This window comes from Solanum tuberosum, unplaced genomic scaffold, assembly GCF_000226075.1.
Source record: "Solanum tuberosum cultivar DM 1-3 516 R44 unplaced genomic scaffold, SolTub_3.0 scf00220, whole genome shotgun sequence".
Classification (NCBI taxonomy): Eukaryota; Viridiplantae; Streptophyta; class Magnoliopsida; order Solanales; family Solanaceae; genus Solanum; species Solanum tuberosum.
Genome location: NW_006239148.1, coordinates 976,932 through 996,610, shown reverse-complemented (window position 1 = coordinate 996,610; position 19,679 = coordinate 976,932). Strand labels below are relative to the sequence as shown.

General features: G+C 36.7%; 1 protein-coding gene across 5 annotated transcripts in view; it reads left to right on the top strand.

The window, feature by feature from the left end:
• LOC102602868 (cleavage stimulation factor subunit 77) overlaps positions 1 to 19,679 on the top strand; it is a 39,097-nt gene that overhangs the window by 8,103 nt on the left and 11,315 nt on the right. For 4 of the 5 annotated variants that reach the window (XM_006356537.2, XM_006356536.2, XM_015312980.1 and 1 more), the window contains exons 5-16: positions 4,545 to 4,645; positions 5,591 to 5,652; positions 5,778 to 5,918; positions 8,025 to 8,153; positions 8,437 to 8,483; positions 8,972 to 9,035; positions 10,417 to 10,537; positions 10,640 to 10,698; positions 10,776 to 10,844; positions 12,666 to 12,806; positions 13,126 to 13,190; positions 13,524 to 13,620. In XM_006356537.2, the coding sequence (XP_006356599.1) occupies positions 4,545 to 4,645; positions 5,591 to 5,652; positions 5,778 to 5,918; positions 8,025 to 8,153; positions 8,437 to 8,483; positions 8,972 to 9,035; positions 10,417 to 10,537; positions 10,640 to 10,698; positions 10,776 to 10,844; positions 12,666 to 12,806; positions 13,126 to 13,190; positions 13,524 to 13,620 (1,096 nt within the window). Of the gene's footprint in view, positions 1 to 4,544; positions 4,646 to 5,590; positions 5,653 to 5,777; positions 5,919 to 8,024; positions 8,154 to 8,436; positions 8,484 to 8,971; positions 9,036 to 10,416; positions 10,538 to 10,639; positions 10,699 to 10,775; positions 10,845 to 12,665; positions 12,807 to 13,125; positions 13,191 to 13,523; positions 13,621 to 19,679 lie in introns of those variants that run through there. The other variant, XM_006356539.1, reaches the window with a different exon arrangement.

Sequence of the window (19,679 nt, the reverse complement as noted above, 5' to 3'; positions counted from 1 at the left end):
TCGCTTAGCATACTTGTTAAGGGAGTAACAATCAGACCGTAATCTGGATGAGTTTACGGTAATATCCCGTCAATCCTAAGAATCCACGCAACGTTGTTGATTGCAGTTGAGGCTAGTCTACCACGGCTTCAGTTTTGCTAACATCAGTGGACACACCCATGTTTGAGACTATGTGACCTAGGTAAGCTGCTTGATTTCTGCCGAAGGAACATTTGGATTTTTTAAAATAAAGACAATGAACTTGCAATCAACTCAAAGATGATTCGCATGCGTGACAAATGATCTTTCCAACTCTTGCTATACACAGGGAGGTCATCAAAAAATACAAGTACAAATTGACGTAGGTACTTTCGGAATACCTCATTCATCAGTTCTTGAAAGGTAGAACGAGCATTAGTCAATCCAAATTGCATGACAAGGAACTTGAAATGACCATGATATGTTCTGAAAGCCGTTTTCTCAACATCCGTAGATTCCATGCAAACTTGATGATAGCCAGAGTGAAGATCAAGCTTAGTGAAGATCAAGCTTGGTGAAAAATTGTGTCCCTTGTTCTTCAAGTAATTCCTCCACTATATGAATGGAATTTGTATTTTGCTGTTTTGGCATTTAGCTCTCTATAATCCATGCAAAAGCGACATGTTTCATCATGTTTCCAAACTAGCAGTACATGTGATGAGGATGGAGAATGACTAGGTCGAATAATGCCTTGCTGAAGCATTTGATCACAGTTTCTCAATCTCATCTTTCTGAAATTGAGGGTAGCGATAGGGCTGAACTATCACCGAATCAATTCCTAATAGTAAGCATATACTATGGTTGTAGGAACGCAATGGAGGCAGACCTACAGGTTCTTGGAATAGGTCATTGAATTCAACTAACACCTTCTTGAGCTCACATTGCTTAGAATCTTGTAAAAGATGTAGGTATGGCTCATATAGTAGTTGTTGTCCATGTAAAATGATATGCTTCCCCTTTACATGAAAACTCATGGTCAATAATGTAAAATCCCACAAAATAGGCCCCCAGTGTTTGCAACCACTTGTTACCTAAGACAATATAAAAAAAATCCAAAGGAATCACATATAAATCAACACGGAAGGAATGGTTAATTACACAAAATTGCACTACTATGCGAATGCCCAAACCAGAAATCTTCTCACCATTTCCACTGATACATCAAGATATCTTTTATGTTGGATAGGCTGGCAAGTCTAAACGTTGGGCCGTTGTTTAGCTAATAAAATCGTGTATACTACCCGAAACCATTAAGATAAGGAACAACTTCTTATGAATTACAACTTGCAACTACATAATATTTGCATATTGTTTTCCTGTGATAGCATGGACTGAGATGGCGGTCTCTCCACTATCTGTTGGTGTCGGGTACATCTTCAAATTCCCCATCCTCTATTTCCAGCCAAAATAACTTTTTGCACTGATGGCCTTAAACATAAGGATTCTGACAATTGAAGCACAAACCCCTTTGCACGTTGGGCAACCATCTCTGTGCGAGTCAACTTTTTCATAAAATGATTAGAAGCAGTTACCTTAGCACTTGGAGTTACTATTGTAGCGACAACCTTTACACTAATGTTTAAAGTTGAATTATAGTCCCTTTATATGTTAAAAGAAATTTGTATCGTCTTTTCAAATGCTCTCACCAGACTCATTGCTTGTACTAGATTGGATGGATTGTGCAATTCAACATTGAGACGAATCAAATCAACTAATCCTGTCGTAAACATATCTACTTGTTGGTCTATAAACATACAAATGAAGTACGAGCCAACATCTTTTGGAAGTTTATCTGAAAATCTTAAACAGATTTAGTTTGTTTTAAGTTGATCAATTCTCCTAATGGGTTGCTTTTCATTAGTGGACCAAAACGAAGAGTACAATATTCTTTGAAGACACCCTATGTTAAATTGGGTTCCTCTTGTTCCAGTTGATAAACCCACTTTTCAGCCTCCCCTACCATGTGAAAAGCAGCTAAACCTACTTATTCTTGGTTGATTCTATGCGGGTTAACGAAGCATTTCTCACAAAGGTGAAGCCAAATAAGAGGATCTTCACTTCCATCATATGTAGGTAAGTCTAATTAAGTGTATCCAAGAACGATACCTCTTCTTCCGTTGTTGTCATTAATTTCTTTCTCCTAGATGCACATCTAGTCGTTCACCTGTCTTGCTAGTTCGTTGGACAGAAGCAACACTGTTGTCTCCAACTTCAACTTCCTTCGCATGTGCTCTAGTGCAGATTAAGGTTTCAATTTGTTGCAATAGTTGTTGGAATTTTGGACCATCCTTGCTTCTGAAGCTTCGCTACTTTTGCTTCAGTTTGAGTTTGGGCTTTCTGTAACAAGCTTCACAACTTTGCTTCTACAGTATTTTCGTCCACGATGACATGCTCTTCTACCAATTTGTTAAGGTCCTTAGTTTTGGATCGAGTGCTGGACGATTAATTGGAAAGTCAGGCCCAACACTCGGGTTTGAGCCCTTGTTCTTGTTCCTTGACTTGCCTATGATTGCTAAATTTTGCATTTTATTCAGGGAATTGCAGACATGAGAACTTGTTTGAGAAAGTTCTGAATCTTTGTAGCGGTTTGAATATGAATAGGAACAAGAATAATATATACAATCCTACTTAGAATAGGAATAGGAATAATGTATAGAATCCTTCTTGGAAAAGGATTATAATGTAGTGTCCTAGTTGGAAAAGGAGTCTAATGTAGTGTCTATAAATAGGGTCTCAATGTAATAATGTAGAGACACAGTTCAATAATATTTTTCTCCAATATTTCTTACATGGTATCAAAACCTCTACGATCTTGGTAGAGATTCAAAGAGCTTCCGCTGCCGGTGGGCGGCTATTACCCATTTATGTTGCCCGTCTGGCCAACGATTATGTTAGAAAAAGTTGGGTCACTGTGTATCTTTTCGGTGATTATTTTTTCATATCTAATTTGCGTAGCACGATGTATCTTTCCGGTTACTACTTTCTCATATTTAATTTGCGTAGTACTGTGCATTTTTGGGACTACTTTCTCATATTTGATTTATGTAGTATCGTGTATCAATCTGGTGACTAGTTTCTCATATCTTATTTGTGTATCACCATACCAAGTTTTAGTGACTACGTTCTCATATCTGATTTGTGTAGCACCGTGCCATCATTTCGGTGACTACTTTTTCATATCTGATTCGCGTAGCACTGCTAAATATTGAATATTAGAAAAACAAAAGAAATTTCAATTGAAAACAATAAAGAATAGTAAAAAAAGGGCTGGTGTTGTTCTTTCCGGTGACTACTTTCTTATTTGTTAAGTTGCACAAACTCTTCACTTTCGATACTGCACCATGTTGAATTCTCCAAAAATACTCTACTTTTGGAGAATCTGACACTCACCTGTTGACATTTTTGAAGAGTGTGAGCAACATAGCTTATTAAGTAGGGCCGTGCCATCATTCCGTCCTTTTTTTTGAAAATGGTAATTGTTTCTATTTCTGTAGAACAATACATAGGTTGTACTGAAACCCGTATTTACATAAGGACTACTTACCCATACAATTCTCTCTCAGTAGGGTCGTGCCATCATTCCGACCCTACCCATATAATTTTATTTCTCAGATTGTGACTACTTTCAGCCATCAAATCTAATACTCCGACGTATGCGCATGTTCCGACCAGTTTTTAATGACTTTCTTGTTTATTATCGACTCATCTATTGATTCCAAGACGATCCATATTTTTTATACCAGATTTTGAGCACTTTCCGGCGACCGCTGCACAGTGAAGAAAATATTAATCATTATCTGTCCTATTGATTCTCGCGTATGTAATATTGTTTCCCGGCAAACGCATCAATAACAATCTCCCCCCTCTTGTTGCATGTGGATTTCTTGTACTGTTATATCTTTTTGGCACGAAATATTATAAATATTCGGGAATGTGAATCTCCACTTCTCTGTCCCACCATCGATGACTCATAAAATTGATCCCGCTTTTCATTCCTCATCCCTACGCTGAAGGTGATATTGCCACCAAAATCTTTCCATCATTTCATTATATTCCTTTAAAAAGTCCACACCCAATTGGAACTTTGATATGCTTAGCCTCTGTCTTGCTTGTACAATTGTATACTTTTCCGCTATCCACAAAACAATATTTCTCTTGTAGGGCCTAATTGAAACTAGGCGGTAGTTCACCCTAAGGCCCTCTATCTCTTTGAAGTTTTTAAACAAAACATTTTTTTCCAAACTAGAGAAAAAAGAAAGGGGACAAAAAGAAAAATAAGGAAAAAGAGCTTGTGATTCAGAGGTGCTAGAAAGGCTTAGGGAGATGATTCGTGGAAGGCCATGCAATGGAGTTTTAATAATTATTTTGGTGGAATTAGATGTGCTTCTTTTGTTCTTTTAGCAGAATATCGACGGAGTAAATGAATCTTATTGTTCTAGTTATATTTTTAGGAGTTCTTGTTTTGATTGTTTTTCTTTGTTATGCATTGACCCAGAAATTTCTCATGGTAATTATATGGATTTCAGGCGCTGTTACATCCGCTTTATTAGGAAAGTGAACGACAAGAGGGGGAATGAGGGTCAAGAAGAGACAAGAAAAGCTTTTGATTTCATGCTTAACTATGTTGGTACGTTATCTAAAGAAATATTCCAAGATTGAAAATATCTGCTTGGTGCATCTATTTTTGTATGCTTATCCAATCTATTATGTTAAGTACCATGTACATGCTTTCCCTATACCCTCTTCGTTTTCCGTTCCAATAATTATACTGCTAGTATGAAATTCTTCTTTTAAATATTAGACTTACCATGATTATATTTCATCAGTTTGAATGGAAGTAGGTGCGCTCCAATTTGCTTAATGCCGTCTTGAATGTTGTGGGAAGGAAGGGACTTGAAAAGAAAGTTAAAATGCGATTGTTTAGTTTACAAAGAGAAGGAAGGTCAATAAAACGGAGTATAGTTTCTTTCCCATCTTTTTTTTTTCTCCAACCATCATGAGTAGAAACTTTCTTTCACTTCCCTATATTTCCTCTTCACTTTTTTTCTCTTTCCATTTTTATAGTTTCCAAACAGACCCTTAGAAAGAATCATCCTTTTTGGTTAAGTGTATGGCTTGACTACGAATAAAGGATGGTATTAAAAAGATCGAAAATTGACCTTAATTGTTGCTCATGCTCAAGAAACAAGGCATGGTAGTTTGTGATATTGTTTGCATTCCGAAGGAGAAGCATTGCTAATGTCATTTCATGTACCTTGATTATCCTTCCTCTCAACAGCTTCAAATATCTTGGACTTGGTGACAACACAATTTTTGAGTTTATAATAGCATCTTTGTATTGATGTTTGTTTATTTAACTCAGGATTGCATAGCTAATTAAAGTATGAGATGTTGCTTTTTAAGATAGAGGTTACAAATAGTGTGATATGGGTTTGCTACTTGTAATTTCTGTTTTTAGTTATTTTTTACTGATACATTTGGTGCTTCGTATAGTAGGATATATATAGAAGCTTTGTAATATTTCTACTGTTCTTGCAAAGTACTTCATTTTCCTAACCTATGTTTTTAACAGGAGCGGATATAGCATCAGGTCCGGTGTGGATGGAGTACATTGCATTTTTAAGGTCTTTGCCTGTACGGGACACACTTCTTCAACAAACAATACCTAAACACATATGCACACACGTTCAAGCAAATTTTATAGAAGTTCTGTTAGTTATGTAGCCTTAATGTTAATGCTGCGTTAGATGATGATGTAGGCTCCGACCGCACAAGAAGAATCACAACGAATGACCTCTGTGAGGAAAATATACCAGAGAGCTATTGTCACCCCAACCCATCATGTGGAACAGCTTTGGAGGGACTATGAGAATTTTGAAAATTCAATTAGTCGAGCCTTGGTAGGCCTCTCTTTTGGCACAAGTTCTCAAACTTATTGATTTTATATTGTTTGGCTAGCAATGTATGGGAAGCAGTTCTACCAACTAAATCTTCTTTTTGGGTCCTATATATTATTATTAATTTCAGAAGAAAACACTAAAATAAATTACTAAAAGCACACCATTGTATATTCAGTTATAAAACTACATATATGTGTTTGTGAAAATTGTTTTGTTTAAACTCCAGTGAATTTTTTTATTGGATTGTTGTGGTTGGTTAATCTTATCTGTGTATGCAATCTAAGGTGTGGTACTGTTTGCAACCAAAAAAGTCAACAAAAAGAAAACGCCGTAAACGAAAGAAGAACAGGAAACCAGATCTGGAGTATCTGGAGACGGAGAACGATTTCAGCATATGTTTTTTGGATAATTTGGAAGGAGAGAACCCAGAGATGTTTCAGGAAAGGCATCACCAATACATGTCCTAAAACATAGATGTTTGTGTAATCTAGCATTCTGGTCTAATAGGTCTGATGTATATGATGCAGAAAATGCTTAGAGTTCTATAGTACGTTAGTACTTACAGAACAATGAGACATTGTGATCTTTGAAATAGCTGTTTCGTAATGCCTAGCACTATCTTAAATCTTAATACTTGGCTGTTAATAGTAATGAAATGTTTGCTTCTGATCAAAGAAAAGATCAAGAAACCAGTTGTGTGTTCCCTAAGTTTTGCTGATTGCTTTTTTGTCAAAATAAAGTGGACTTACCTTCAAACTCATGGACTGATTATAATTTTCTCTCTGGGACTTCATGATCAGTTTTTAGGCCATTTAAAATTTTCATTATTTTGGTAAAATCCAAGCCCCCCAAACCCGTCTTGCCAGGGGCCAATAGTATTTTTCCCACTTTCAATCCTTGATGACTTGAGTTCACAATCATTTGATTGAAAATTAGTGCTCTTACCTCTAGAGCAGCTTCACTTGTCTTTTTAGATGATCTATCTACTCTATATGTGTGTTAATGTAAGATCCTAAAGTTTTCTCATTACATAATTTATTGCTTGGTATAATGATCTTTTTTGGATTTCTTATATCTATTGACTTGCTAGAAATAATTAATGAAGTAGTGATGGAAATAGTTGACAGAGCATATTTTGGGTTCTCAAAGTCTAAGGAGGTTGATGTGTGAGTTGATGTGCTGAAGGCCTTGATTATCACTTGGATTGTACTTTCTCTTGCTTTGTCACTACCTTGATGCATTTTGCAATATTATTTTCTAGGCATAATACATAGCTAGACACCTTAACTTGGTCTCAATTGGCAATTGAACACCCCAACTTTGAAAAGGCACATCTAGACACCTTAACCTGGTGTAAGTTGGCCCCGTAAACACACTTTTCCGGATGTGCATTCTCAAATTGTGTATTCTAGATGTGCATTCTCAAAGTTGAGGTGTTAACGGGGGAAACTTAAATCAAGTTAAGGTGTCTAGATGTGCATTTTCAAAGTTAGGGTGGTTAGTTGTCAATTGAGGCCAAGTTCAGGTTTCTATCCTAGAAGAATAGCAGATGTCTTAGGAAATGACCATGTAGACTTTCTAATAGAGCCATCTAAAAGTGTTTTTTTTCCTTAGGCAAGAACAAAAAATAGAGAAAGAGCTTCATAATTAACATTTTTAGTAAATCAAGCTGCAAGCAACCCTGATACAACGAGAATAAAATCAAAATATAAGGATTTGTCAAAATATTAGAAGTCCATTAGGATGGAGTTTAATATGGTTATTGTTGTATGTTATTTAGAACCACCGAGTTTAGAAGGCTGTGATTGGTCCAAAGGGCGGGTCACAGACGGATTTCTCGGTTATCAAAAAATAAAATAAAATAATGCTTTGAGTTTCTTCACTCTGTCCTTTTCAGGAGGACATGTCTAGTTTTTGTTTAGGCATATTCTACTTGGTTAGCTGTAGAAGTCATCTACGTACTCATATTGACTTTCAGAAAGTGATAGTAACATTACCTAAATCTTCTTTAGATTCATTCAAAAAATGTGGCTGGTACAATTGTTTGTCATGTATGTTGACAGTAACTGTTTTTTTTTGAGATATTTTCTGTTGATTAAATTGCAGGCAAAAGGACTGGTTTCTGAATATCAACCTAAATATAACAGTGCGAGGGCTGTATATAGAGAAAGGAAGAAGTACACTGATGAAATTGATTGGAATATGCTAGCGATTCCGCCCTCAGGCTCTTCCAAGGCAATTCCTTCAGTATCTTTCATAACATTTACACTTGAAGCAGGCCAATTAGATTGCACATTTAGTACCCAGTTTTGGGGGGCATGTTCAACTACTTCATGTATTTGAGATAGATGTTTAGTTGAAATATTCTGTTCTATCATCTCAACTTGTTTCATGTGGAGACTCGTGCAATTATGAAAGTGATGACATAGAGGTTTTAGATGATGGTTCTATGGCTCTGCAAGCTGCAACCCTACTTCTGCGTTATTCTTACATTAATTACTTTTCCATGGGTCTGCAGGAGGAAATGCAATGGATGGCATGGAAAAAACTTCTAGCCTTTGAGAAGTAAGGGACAGTCTTTTAGCATAGTTTGGTCAGCTAGAATGTGATTGTGGCCTTATGGCTAGTTAGAGACATTTAATTTACTCTATATTAATTATTTCCTCTCTTATTGATCTTTTAGTCCCTAACATAAGACATACGTCTGTAATTGCTTTTGCTTGTATTGATTATTAGACTTGCTAATGCTCCTAACCATGTCAGATGGAATTACAATAGAGGCCCATTATAAGTTTTGTGTTGTTCCTTATCCCGATGTTCACATTTGCAATTGCTGAATGCACCTGTTATAATTCTCTTTTTCCTGGAACAAATGTACTTGTTTAGCGTTAAGACCTACCAGATTTTCAAGTATGGATACTTCTAATATTTTGTTACAGCATATGATCTTTTTTCACAAATGTTGCTGCTTTGATCTTCTCCCTCATGGTTTCTTTCCGTTTGAAAGTAAAATCGACGATAATGACATCTAATTATTCTGGTTTTCATGTCAGAGCAAACCCACAGAGGATAGACAGTGCTTCTGCTAATAAAAGAATTGTGTTCACATATGAGCAGGTATGGGAGACATAGGTGTTAAAATCGTTACCTCTTTACTTAGAATTTCTTTCCTTTCTTTTTTAGGACAATGGTAAGGTGGAGTTTTCTATGTCTGGTTTCCATGTCCTAGTATTTTTTTTTTTTGGAACTGGTAACTTATGCCTTACATAGTATCTTGAAGTACTTTCCTTTTCAATACGTGCTTTTTATTATACAATTGAGAGTCTTATCAGTGATTTTTTTTTTTTTTTTTATGATCGTGGTGTCCGGGTTAGCTTTCGAACACCTCAACTAGTTACACGGGATACTTGCCACCTCCTACAGGTATAAGATAACTCTGTCCATCAAGGCTAGGACAAATAGGAAGAAATCACGTAGTGTTTTTTTGTCTCATTTGAACCTAAGACTTCATGGTTCTCAACCCCCTTCATTGACCACTAGGGCACACCCTTGAGTGCGTGAAATTCTTATTTGATTCATGTTAGCTATGTATTTGTGCACACATGTTTAGTAGTGACATAGGCACCTGACAAAAGGATCTGTAACAATTTGGAGTGTTAGTAGTACAACCTTTAACATTTGATACCTATCAAAATAAATCCTCTAAAATTGTTAGTGTGTTATACATAAATAAATTTTGAAAAGTTACCTTCTCAAAAAACAAAAAAAAAAAACTTCGAAAAGTTGGGAGATATTTTTTGGATTTATCTAAAAGTTCATGATGATGTATCTTTCTTTTGTGTCTTTACTTGCATACTTGAATTAGATGATCGGCTCCCAAGCATTTTCCTTGGAGTCTAGCAGTTGGAAATCACCTTGATGTGCTGAAGTGAGATACTGTATCATATTGAAGATTATCATTAGCTATCTGACAAATGATTACCTGATATCAGTGGATTGCGTTAGTATACTGTTGGTTCAGCATCCACGCCCAGTTTCATAGGAGCTACTGGACAATTTTGTATTTCATAACTATGTCATGAAGTTAGTTTTATTCAGTTTTCAGAATGGTGATTAGCCTCATAATTTTTTTTTCAGGAGTCCTTTTAGTCGGATAAAAGACTTGCATGTGGTGCACTAATAGGTGAATTAGGCAAACACTAGTTTAGAGCTCCTAAATCTTGTTGCAAAAGTCAAATTGTTTAGTATTTGAATGAAATGGACCAGAATAGAGCAGATTGGATATGCACGACTTTTGTACCGTCGACCCAGCTTGATTTATGATTGAGGCATAGTTGATTGATATATATGATATTCTTGTTTTTTCTGTTTGAGGTGGTGTTGGGATTTGGTGCCTATCCTTCCTCCTTTATATTAATGTAAAAATTCCTCTACTTTTGATTTTTTATGCTTTGGTATAAAACCAAACTAGATTACTGATCTAGATGTTCAATGACAGTGCCTCATGTACTTGTATCATTATCCTGATATATGGTATGAATATGCCACATGGCATGCAAAAGCTGGTTCAGTAGACTCCGCTATCAAGGTTTTCCAGCGAGCTTTGAAAGCACTTCCTGGTATTTTTCTTATTTCTTTTCTTTCCTAGATGACACTTGTGGTTACTTTTTGATGTTGTTTTCTCCTGAGTTTTAGATAATTCTTTTGCCTCTTTTGATTAGACTCGGAAATGCTGAGATATGCTTACGCTGAACTTGAGGAATCACGTGGAGCCATTCAGGTTATGCATCTATTTACTTTCCCTAAATATTCAGTTTTTCGTATATCAATTTTCCTATATTGAACGTTCTGATGCAGGCTTCTAAAAAGGTATATGAAAGTCTTTTTGGGGATGGATCCAATGCCTCTGCACTATCACATATCCAGGTAAGACCATAAAATCTCCTCGGAGGATCATTTACATATTTACTTTCTTTCTTTTAAGAGATGAAAATGTACTATCTTTGGTAAAGATGAGATGCACTCATATTCAGTGTAAACATGATTGAGAATGTAAGTCCTAGAACTTGAGTTCTTTTCTTATGCCGATAACACCAAAAATGGGGGAAATATTAATAATGATTAGGTAATATTTAAATTTTCTAGTCCCAGTATCGGGAGAAAATCAGGACCATGTTCATAGGAAAACACGCTTCAGAGGAAATCAGAATCCTATGTTCAGCATGATCCTGATGTGCTATGAGGCACCATTCTATTCCCATCTGGATAATTCCCAGGTCTCTGCTATCGTTATCACTGGGGATCATCTTGCTGGTCTTCATATCTCTTACCATTGTCAGTTTATCCCATAAAAAGAACTCTGCTGGTTGCCATTCTTCGTGTTACCCATTTACTTGAACAGTAAACAACTAGAACACGTATAAGTCCTCAAAGAAATCATTTTGCAAGTTGAATTCTTTCGGGATATATACAGTATGCACTTGCAGATGTGCCACTGAATTTATCAAGCTTAGTGAACTGATAAATTTGAGGAACAACAAAGGGTCATACCATCTTCACTTCGAAATAAAATTAAATAGATGGACAAGTATTTCTCTAGCTATTCCGTAAGGTTGGGTAACCCAAAACATCTTCTCCCTTCTTCCTTGGAGAAACAGAAGGTGAGATGGAGTTCAAACATGACATGTATGGTTTAGTAAAAACAATAGTTCAAGAAACTTGTACCTGGAGAGTACAACTTGATGTGTCAGAAATATGTTACTTTTTATGTGGATTATGTGCAATGGGAAGTGGAAAAAAGAAAACAATTTCTTATCTCCAAAAAACCAAAGAAAGCAATTTGGCTCCTAGCTTTTAAGATAATTAGATAGGACAGTTTTCTGTAAGCTCACACAGAAGTTCTTGACCAAAGACAGTAGTTTTTTAGATTATGGAGCACTTTTTATAGAGAAAATTTTAAAATATTTCAGAAGAAATTATTTGTTTGGAATTATGTTTAGAAGTTCAGCGCAAGAAATTATTTTGGAATATTGTTGAATTACATGACTAAATTAGGTCATATTTAAGAAAAAACTGTTAATCAATCTTGCACAAAAAATTTACTATTTGAATTGGTTACTTTACATTCCTGTTAGTAGTTAACATGTTTGTAGACGCATTATTGATTTGCAATTTGCGGGTAAACTAGCATTGAATTTTCATTGATTGTCCTCCACTAGAAAATTTGGGTACAGGATATGTACTCTTTTGGATTTGGGGATGGCAAATTCATGTCAAATCCAGATATGACCCAAATATAACTACTTTTGAGATATATTGTTTGTTGATCAATCATACCTATTGATATCTAGATGAATACTAATCTATTTAGATCTTCTTGGAATACTTCTGGATTGGAAACCATACTACTAAAAAGGTTTTTATTGTTAGATATAAAAAATGAAGATAAACTGATTGCCGTGAACTTCTCTTGGAAGCATGAATTGCCTTCATTTTGAGTTAATACTCTTTTCTTGTTCATTTATTTATTGTAAATGGAGTATCCTGTTCTTGATTTATTTTGTTTTACTGACTACTCACATAAGTTCCTTATTTTCTTTAATAAATTCCGCTGGTTTTTTTCATGGAGCATATTTATATCTTAATTGTTAGTTTTTCTCTTGTTAACCATGTAAAATTTCTTCCAATCATTATCTGAATTATTACAATCTAACTTCAGTTGAGATCTTTTGATCCTTGATGCTGCAGTTTATAAGGTTTTTAAGAAGAAGTGAAGGAGTTGAAGCAGCTCGCAAATACTTTGTTGATGCACGCAAGTCCCCAAATTGCACTTACCATGTTTATGTGGCTTATGCAATGATGGCCTTTTGTCTCGACAAGGATGCAAAGGTGATTCGGACTATCTTAATTTCAAATGTTTCAAGCATTTGATTTGGTGCATGGAACCTGTGAGAGAATTCCATACCTCAAAGAATATGTCTAGAATTATTTAACTCTCACTCACAAATTGGTGTATGATAATTTCATACTCGTTGGGTGGTTATATGTTGAATTATTTGATGTTTTAAACCAAATTACTCTTCCTAACAGTTTCTTTTCAAATTAGTTTGTATATATTGTTGACTCTCTTTTATTTTTTGACATCCCTGCATGTTTTATCCATGGTATCCTTTGGATGATATGCAATCATTTTTGTGCATTCATGCAGATGGCGCACAATGTTTTTGAAGCAGGGTTGAAACGCTTTATGCATGAGCCTGGATACATCCTTGAGTGAGTCTCCTTCTCTTCTAATTTACAAAAGGAATGCTACGTGGATGAGTGACTGCATGAGTTCCAGTGGAATCAGGAAGTTAGGATTTGTGTCCAACAAATTTGTTGGTATGCCAGCATAGCCCTATATGTAATGCATGGTGTAAGACTTGTGGCAACATCTGGTCCATGAGTGGAAATGAAACAGTTGTACAATTTCAAGCATCATAACTTTTATATTCTAAAAAACATGCAACTGTTATTGATGACTCTTCTGCCTGGGAACAAGTAGCAGGGTTTGCTTTCTGTTCTTCTCTGAGCAGAAATAACCATGAGCTAATTAAAATGTTGCAGGTATGCAGATTTCCTTTATCGTTTGAATGACGATAGAAATATCAGGGCATTATTTGAACGTGCATTGAGCTCACTGCCGCCAGAGGAATCTGTTGAGGTGTTTTTCTATTATTTGTTTCATTGCCTAATTTTGCAGTTCTTGCTTGTTTCAGGGTGCCTTTGGATGAGTCCTGCCTCTTTAATTTGTGAATATCTGTTATTATTGAATGTTTGTCTTTATCTTCTTTGGCGTGTCTTGTTCTATAGTTTGGATCTTCTATGCTAAGATGGTTGCATGCCGGTGTTGCTTGTTAATAGAACCAAGAAACATGTATCAATTGCTTTCTGTTTAGGCTTGTCAGATACTTTTTATCTACATGCTATTGCAACAACATTTTTCATGGTGAAGCCTGTTGTCTGCTTTCAAAGTTCTTTTTAGTGCAGCGTGGGGTTGGAAGAGAATGAGTCGGTTTGTGTGACTCTCGTCTCTGGGACTCTGTATGTGTGCACATTGATGTGATTTTTTTGTTCTACTTTTTTGTTTGTTTGAAATGGTTACAAAAAGGAGCCAATTGGTTCTACTTACTTTTAAGTGGATGAACCTGAGTTCATCTATCATATGTTGGTGTTTCTTTCTGCTAATAATTCAAAAGAGGCTGAAGGTCATATCTCTGGATATCCTTTGTGTTTCTTCATTCACTGTGCATAGCTCATATATTTGCCTGGACTTGTCTATATTCACTGTACGATTACTCTGGAAAAGAAAGTCTCACAACTCAATGGCTTTTGATCTTCTTTCCCTCATATAAATATTAAATTGAAGGGGGCTGCACACATGAGTGCTCAAGCATAGGCCTAGAGTCTAAATTCCTAGTAATTTTTCCAGCTGTATTTGTTTTAACGAAAAAGAATAAAGTCCTGAAGAGGGAACGGACATCCAACTCCAATACAAGGGAGCGGACACTGTTGGTTTAGTATTTCTCAGCACCTTTGTATTCAGACCAATTTATGCAGCTAAGAACATCATAAAATAGGCACATTCCACAAGGTTAACTTTTGTTAACTTTTCCAGTCAACCAACTACTTTCTCTGGGGATTTTTCCGGCAGCTATCATAGATATTCAGCCTTTATAACCTGGAGAAGGATAAGACTTTCTTTGATGATTGTTTCAGATCTTATGAGATCAGGAGACTTGGTTCTGGGGTTGAAACTTGGTTCGAATGGGTTGAGGTTGAACGCAGCAGAATTTAGGGAGACAAGTCACTATTAGTTAAATAATATTAGATGGATTGTGTTTGTCTTTAAAATGGCATCCAAGGCAGAAATTGTTGGTTAAGAGGTGGAAAGGGCCACTATGCAAATTCTTCTGTACCCTCAAGTACAATGAATTTGAGAGATACATCAGCTTCATAGCCTTCAAGGGGGGAACAAGTCTGTTCATTATTACACCAGAAGCAGCATTTAAGGAAGGGTGGGGTATTATAGCCCAAAGATCTCCAACTTCATTAATGACACCTATATTGGTCGAACTCTTCAAATTTATCTACGGGTGCGTGTCGGATCCTCCAATAGTAGTGCATTTTTGGAGAATCCAACATGGGTGCGAACAATTTTTTTGGAGAGTCCGAGCAACTTAGAATGACACAGTAAAGGAGAAGGTGTTGTTAGGCAATAACTTCTCCCAAAACTTGAATCCTTGTACAAAGAAGCCCTTAGAACTAACAGGTGGACGACAGTGGGGGACAAAGAGTTGCCAATCTTAAGTAGCAGCTCGAGATCAGTGTTACTGGAGGTACTTCCATTTCAGAAAAAGGCCTTTTGGGAAATGCATTGCCAGAAAGCTTCAGGGGCATCAAGAAGCTCTGACATTGAATGATGCAAGGAGATGGTCTTGCAACTCATGGAAGAACGCGATAGGGATAAATGTGTACGAGATGAATGACACACAATTCCTCTTCGAACTACCCTCCAGAAAGGCAGCAGAACATATTCTAACAGGTGAATGGAGATGGAGAAAGACAGTGGCATCATGATTGGTGGAAATCCTACCACCGGATGTTGGCCAGAAAATCTGACTAGGGATTGGGTGTGGATCAAAATTATGGCACCCTTTGAGTCTATGGTCTTGGAAGGTCTTCAAAGAAATAGACGACCATTGTGGTGGTTGGCTTGAAACAGAGGAGGAGACATCCTTGAAGAGCCATCTTCACTAGCCGCGGATTAAAGTGAACGGAGATGGGTAGAGTATTCCAAATTGAATTGGGAAAGTTGGAAAATCTTTTGAACATTCTTTATTCGACAGGGATCTAGATTTTTGCATGTGGATGGCAGAAAATCCCAAGAGCTTACAAAGTCAATCTGAAGTCATTTTGCAGTCCGAAAATATTCCGGAGAGGTTTGACCCATGTTCTATCAAGCTAAACAACATAGAAGAAGCTGATAGTAAGTGGGAAGAGGATGATGTGAAAATTCCAGAGGATCAATTGGTGATTATTGATGAACCCAAACCTCTTGTAGTGGATGATAGTGTGACTGAGGATGGTCTCGAGTCACAAGCCACACTGAGATTTCATTTCAATCTCATCATCAAATTAAGTTGGTTATTTGGGGTATCCACCAAGGGGTATGATAAAGAGTTTTACTCTTTAATTATGATATTGGAGTAACACAGTCCAGGGGAGGAGCAGAAAAACAGTGACAAAGCTAACAGTGTTAACAACAACACAGTTTCAAAGGAGTTGAGATATCTAATTTTCAACATGAAATTCAAAGTTGGTGAGCCCAGGATCAGAGGGAGAAGCCTATCCATTGTGGAACAACAAGAGTGAAACTAGTGTCTTGGAATGTAAGGGGATTAAATAATGAAAGAAAAAGGGGATTAGTTAGAAATCTTAATAATCAATGAGGGTATATGTCTATATTTTAGAGGAAACTAAGTTTGAGGACAATGTTAATAGTGTGATACACAACATTTGGAGTAATAGGTGGGTGGCTGAGGTGCATTTGGAGGCCGTGGGTGCCAGTGGAAGGATTCTATTCTATGGGACAAGAGTGTCTGGGAAGGGGAGTTAGTAGAGAGTGGTGAACAGTGCATCATTTGGAAATTAACTAGTCAAGACCAAGACTTTTTCCTTTTTTTAACTGTTGTCTGCTAAATGCAAGAGATTGCGTAGGAGAGATCTCTGGTATGATCTGTAAGCAATGAGAAGTCTCTGAGAAGGGCCTTGGGTAGCGGGTGATGCCTTCAATGTTATCAGAGTCAGATATCCATCAGAAAGAACAAACTGCGCCAGAATCAATGGTGCTATGCCTGAATTTTCAGAATGTATAGAGGATATAGAGCTTATAGACCCTCCTTTATTTGGAGGGTCTTGCACTTGGAGAAGAGGGGAGAATCATACAATTACTTCCAAAATTGACAAAATCATGTACTCTTCTCAATAGGAGCAATTTACTCTTATGGAACAATTCACTCTGCCAAAATTGATTGGGTTCTGATGACAGTCCAATCCTGTTGACTTGTGGAAACCTGAACTTCAAGAAATCCTACTTTAAATTTGAAAACGAGTGGATGGAGGTTGAAGGCTTCAAGAAAAAGGTTAAAATGTGGTGGTTGTCATTCTCAGTCATTGGTTCTCCAGGATTTCTTTTAGCTGAAAAGCAAAATTGGAGGAATGGAGCAAGAGCCACATGAACATTTGGAAACAAAAATGTGAGGAGATCCTGGATCAACTGTTCAAGTGGGAGACTATTCAAGAGCAAATAATGCTTACACTTGCAGATGATGAACTTTTGCAAGAAATAAACCTGGCAATGTCATATGAGCAAGTGGCCAAAAATAAACCTGTTACCTTTGTCAAAAAAAGAAGAAGAGATAAGGTGGAGACAGATCCAGAATACTGTGGTTGAAACAAGGGGATAAAAATACTGAATATTTTCATAGGATAGCAACATCTCATAAAAGGTTCAGTTCTATAGATACTTTGATGGAACTTGTGGAAGGAAGCAGTACCAATGACTCAGTTGCAATCAAAGAGGCTATTCAAAGTTTTTATCAAAATCATTACAAAGAGATAAAAGCATGGAGACCAGAACTACAACTACAGGGGTTACATGTATTAGTGTTGATGAACACGAAGAATTACAAAAACCATTGGAGGAGGATGAGATTTCGGGAAGCATCAAATATGTGCTATGGAAAAGCTCCCTGGGTCAGATGGCTTTCCCATGTCTTTTTATCTCACTTTAAGGGACTAAGAAAGAGGACATCAAGAGTGTTATCCAAATGTTTTATGCTAACAGACATAGAGATATGTTATTGCAACATTGTGGCAATCCTCCCAAGATATCACATGCTTCTGAGCTGAAAGATTTTAGACCAATAAATCTGATCACAGGATGTATATTAGGTGATATAAAAAATACTTGCTGAAAGGTTAAAAGGTGGTGAATAAGTTAGTCAACAAACATCAGAGGACATTCATAAAAGGGAGACAGATAATGGATGTTGCCCTTATTGCATGTGAGTGTGTGGACTCAAGATTTAAAGGTAATGAACCTGGTTAAATGTGCTAGTTGGACATTGAAAAACATATGACCATGTAAATTGGAAGTTCTTGCGTAATACTTAAAGACAAATGGGATTTGGAGAAATACGTGGGGTCATATTAGATTTTGCATCAGCATGGTAAGGTTCTCTATTCTTGTGAATGGTGAACCAGTGGGTTTCTTACCATCAGAAAGGGGACTTAGACAGGGCTATCCCCTCTTGTTTATCCTGTCAATGGAGGGTTTTAATAGCTTGATGAGGATAGCAATTCATAATTGGTAGATTAAAGGCTTTCAGATAAGTGGCAGTAGTGGAGAGTTAAAGAAATCCATCATTTACTATATGCAAATGACACTGTCATCTTTTGTGAGCCTGAAGAGGAACAAATAAGATTCATCAAAACAATCTTATTTTTTTTGAAGTCGTCTTAGGTTTGAAAGTGAATTGGGGAAAAAACAATGTGTTCCCTATTATGGAGGTGACAAAAATATTCAGAGTTTGGTAGATATTGTGGGTTGTAAAGTGGATAATATACCTACAACAAAGTGGGGCATGCCATTGGGGAATAAACATAAAAATTCAAAAATATGGGATGACACTGTGGAGAAGAAAAAAGGAGATTAGCAAGATGAAAGAGTACCTATCCCTAGGAGGCAGACACATCCTGATCAATTCAGTGTTACATTCCCTTCCAATATATGTTACGTCATTTTTTCTATTACCCTCAGAAGTGTTGAGGAAATTGGAACAAACGGAGAAGGGATTTTCTTTAGCATGGTGCAAAGAGATTAAAGGCTATAACATGTTCAAAAGGGAGATAACCTTGAATAGCATAGATAAAGAGAGGTTTGGGCATTAGAGATCTGAGAAAGCAGGACAATAATATACCGATGAAGTGGTTGTAGAGATATCATGAGGAGGGGAGAACTCTATGGGAGGACATAAACATAACCAAATGCAAATATGGTGATAATGAAAATTGGTGCAGTACAGGTAATTATGGAGTTGGGGTCTGGAGAACTATTAGGAACTTGTGGCGAGAATTAGAGACTAATTTATACATAAAGGTGGGAGATGGTAGGAGAACAAAGTTTTGGGGAGATGTCTGGAATAAACCGATCCATTTGAAGGACTCCTTCCCAAATTTTCTCATACTATGCAGTAACCCAGAGGCAAAGATCAAAGACTGCTGGACACCACAGGGATGAAACCTTTCCTTAAGAAGATTCCTAAATGATTGGGAAGTGGAGAGAGTGGCCAAACTTTCTAGATGAAATAAAGGCATTCCAGGAACCAACAGTGATCCTGATTCATTGAGATAGTTACATAGTGCACATGGGGCTTTCACTATTAGCAGGGCGTGTACAATGGAAACTAACCAACATACTAGTAGCCAACAAAGCTTGTGGGGGAAAGTATGGAGAAATTTAGCACCAAACAAGGTAAAATGTTTTACATGGTAGACCCCTAGAAGGGCATGCCTGACACATGAAGTTCTGAAGAAGAAAGGAATGACTATATTATCTTGGAGTTCATTATATGGGAAGATAAAAGAGACCAACAACCACTTATTTTTGCATTGCAGTTTCACAACCATCTTTCTCAAGCTCATAAAGACGAAATGGAC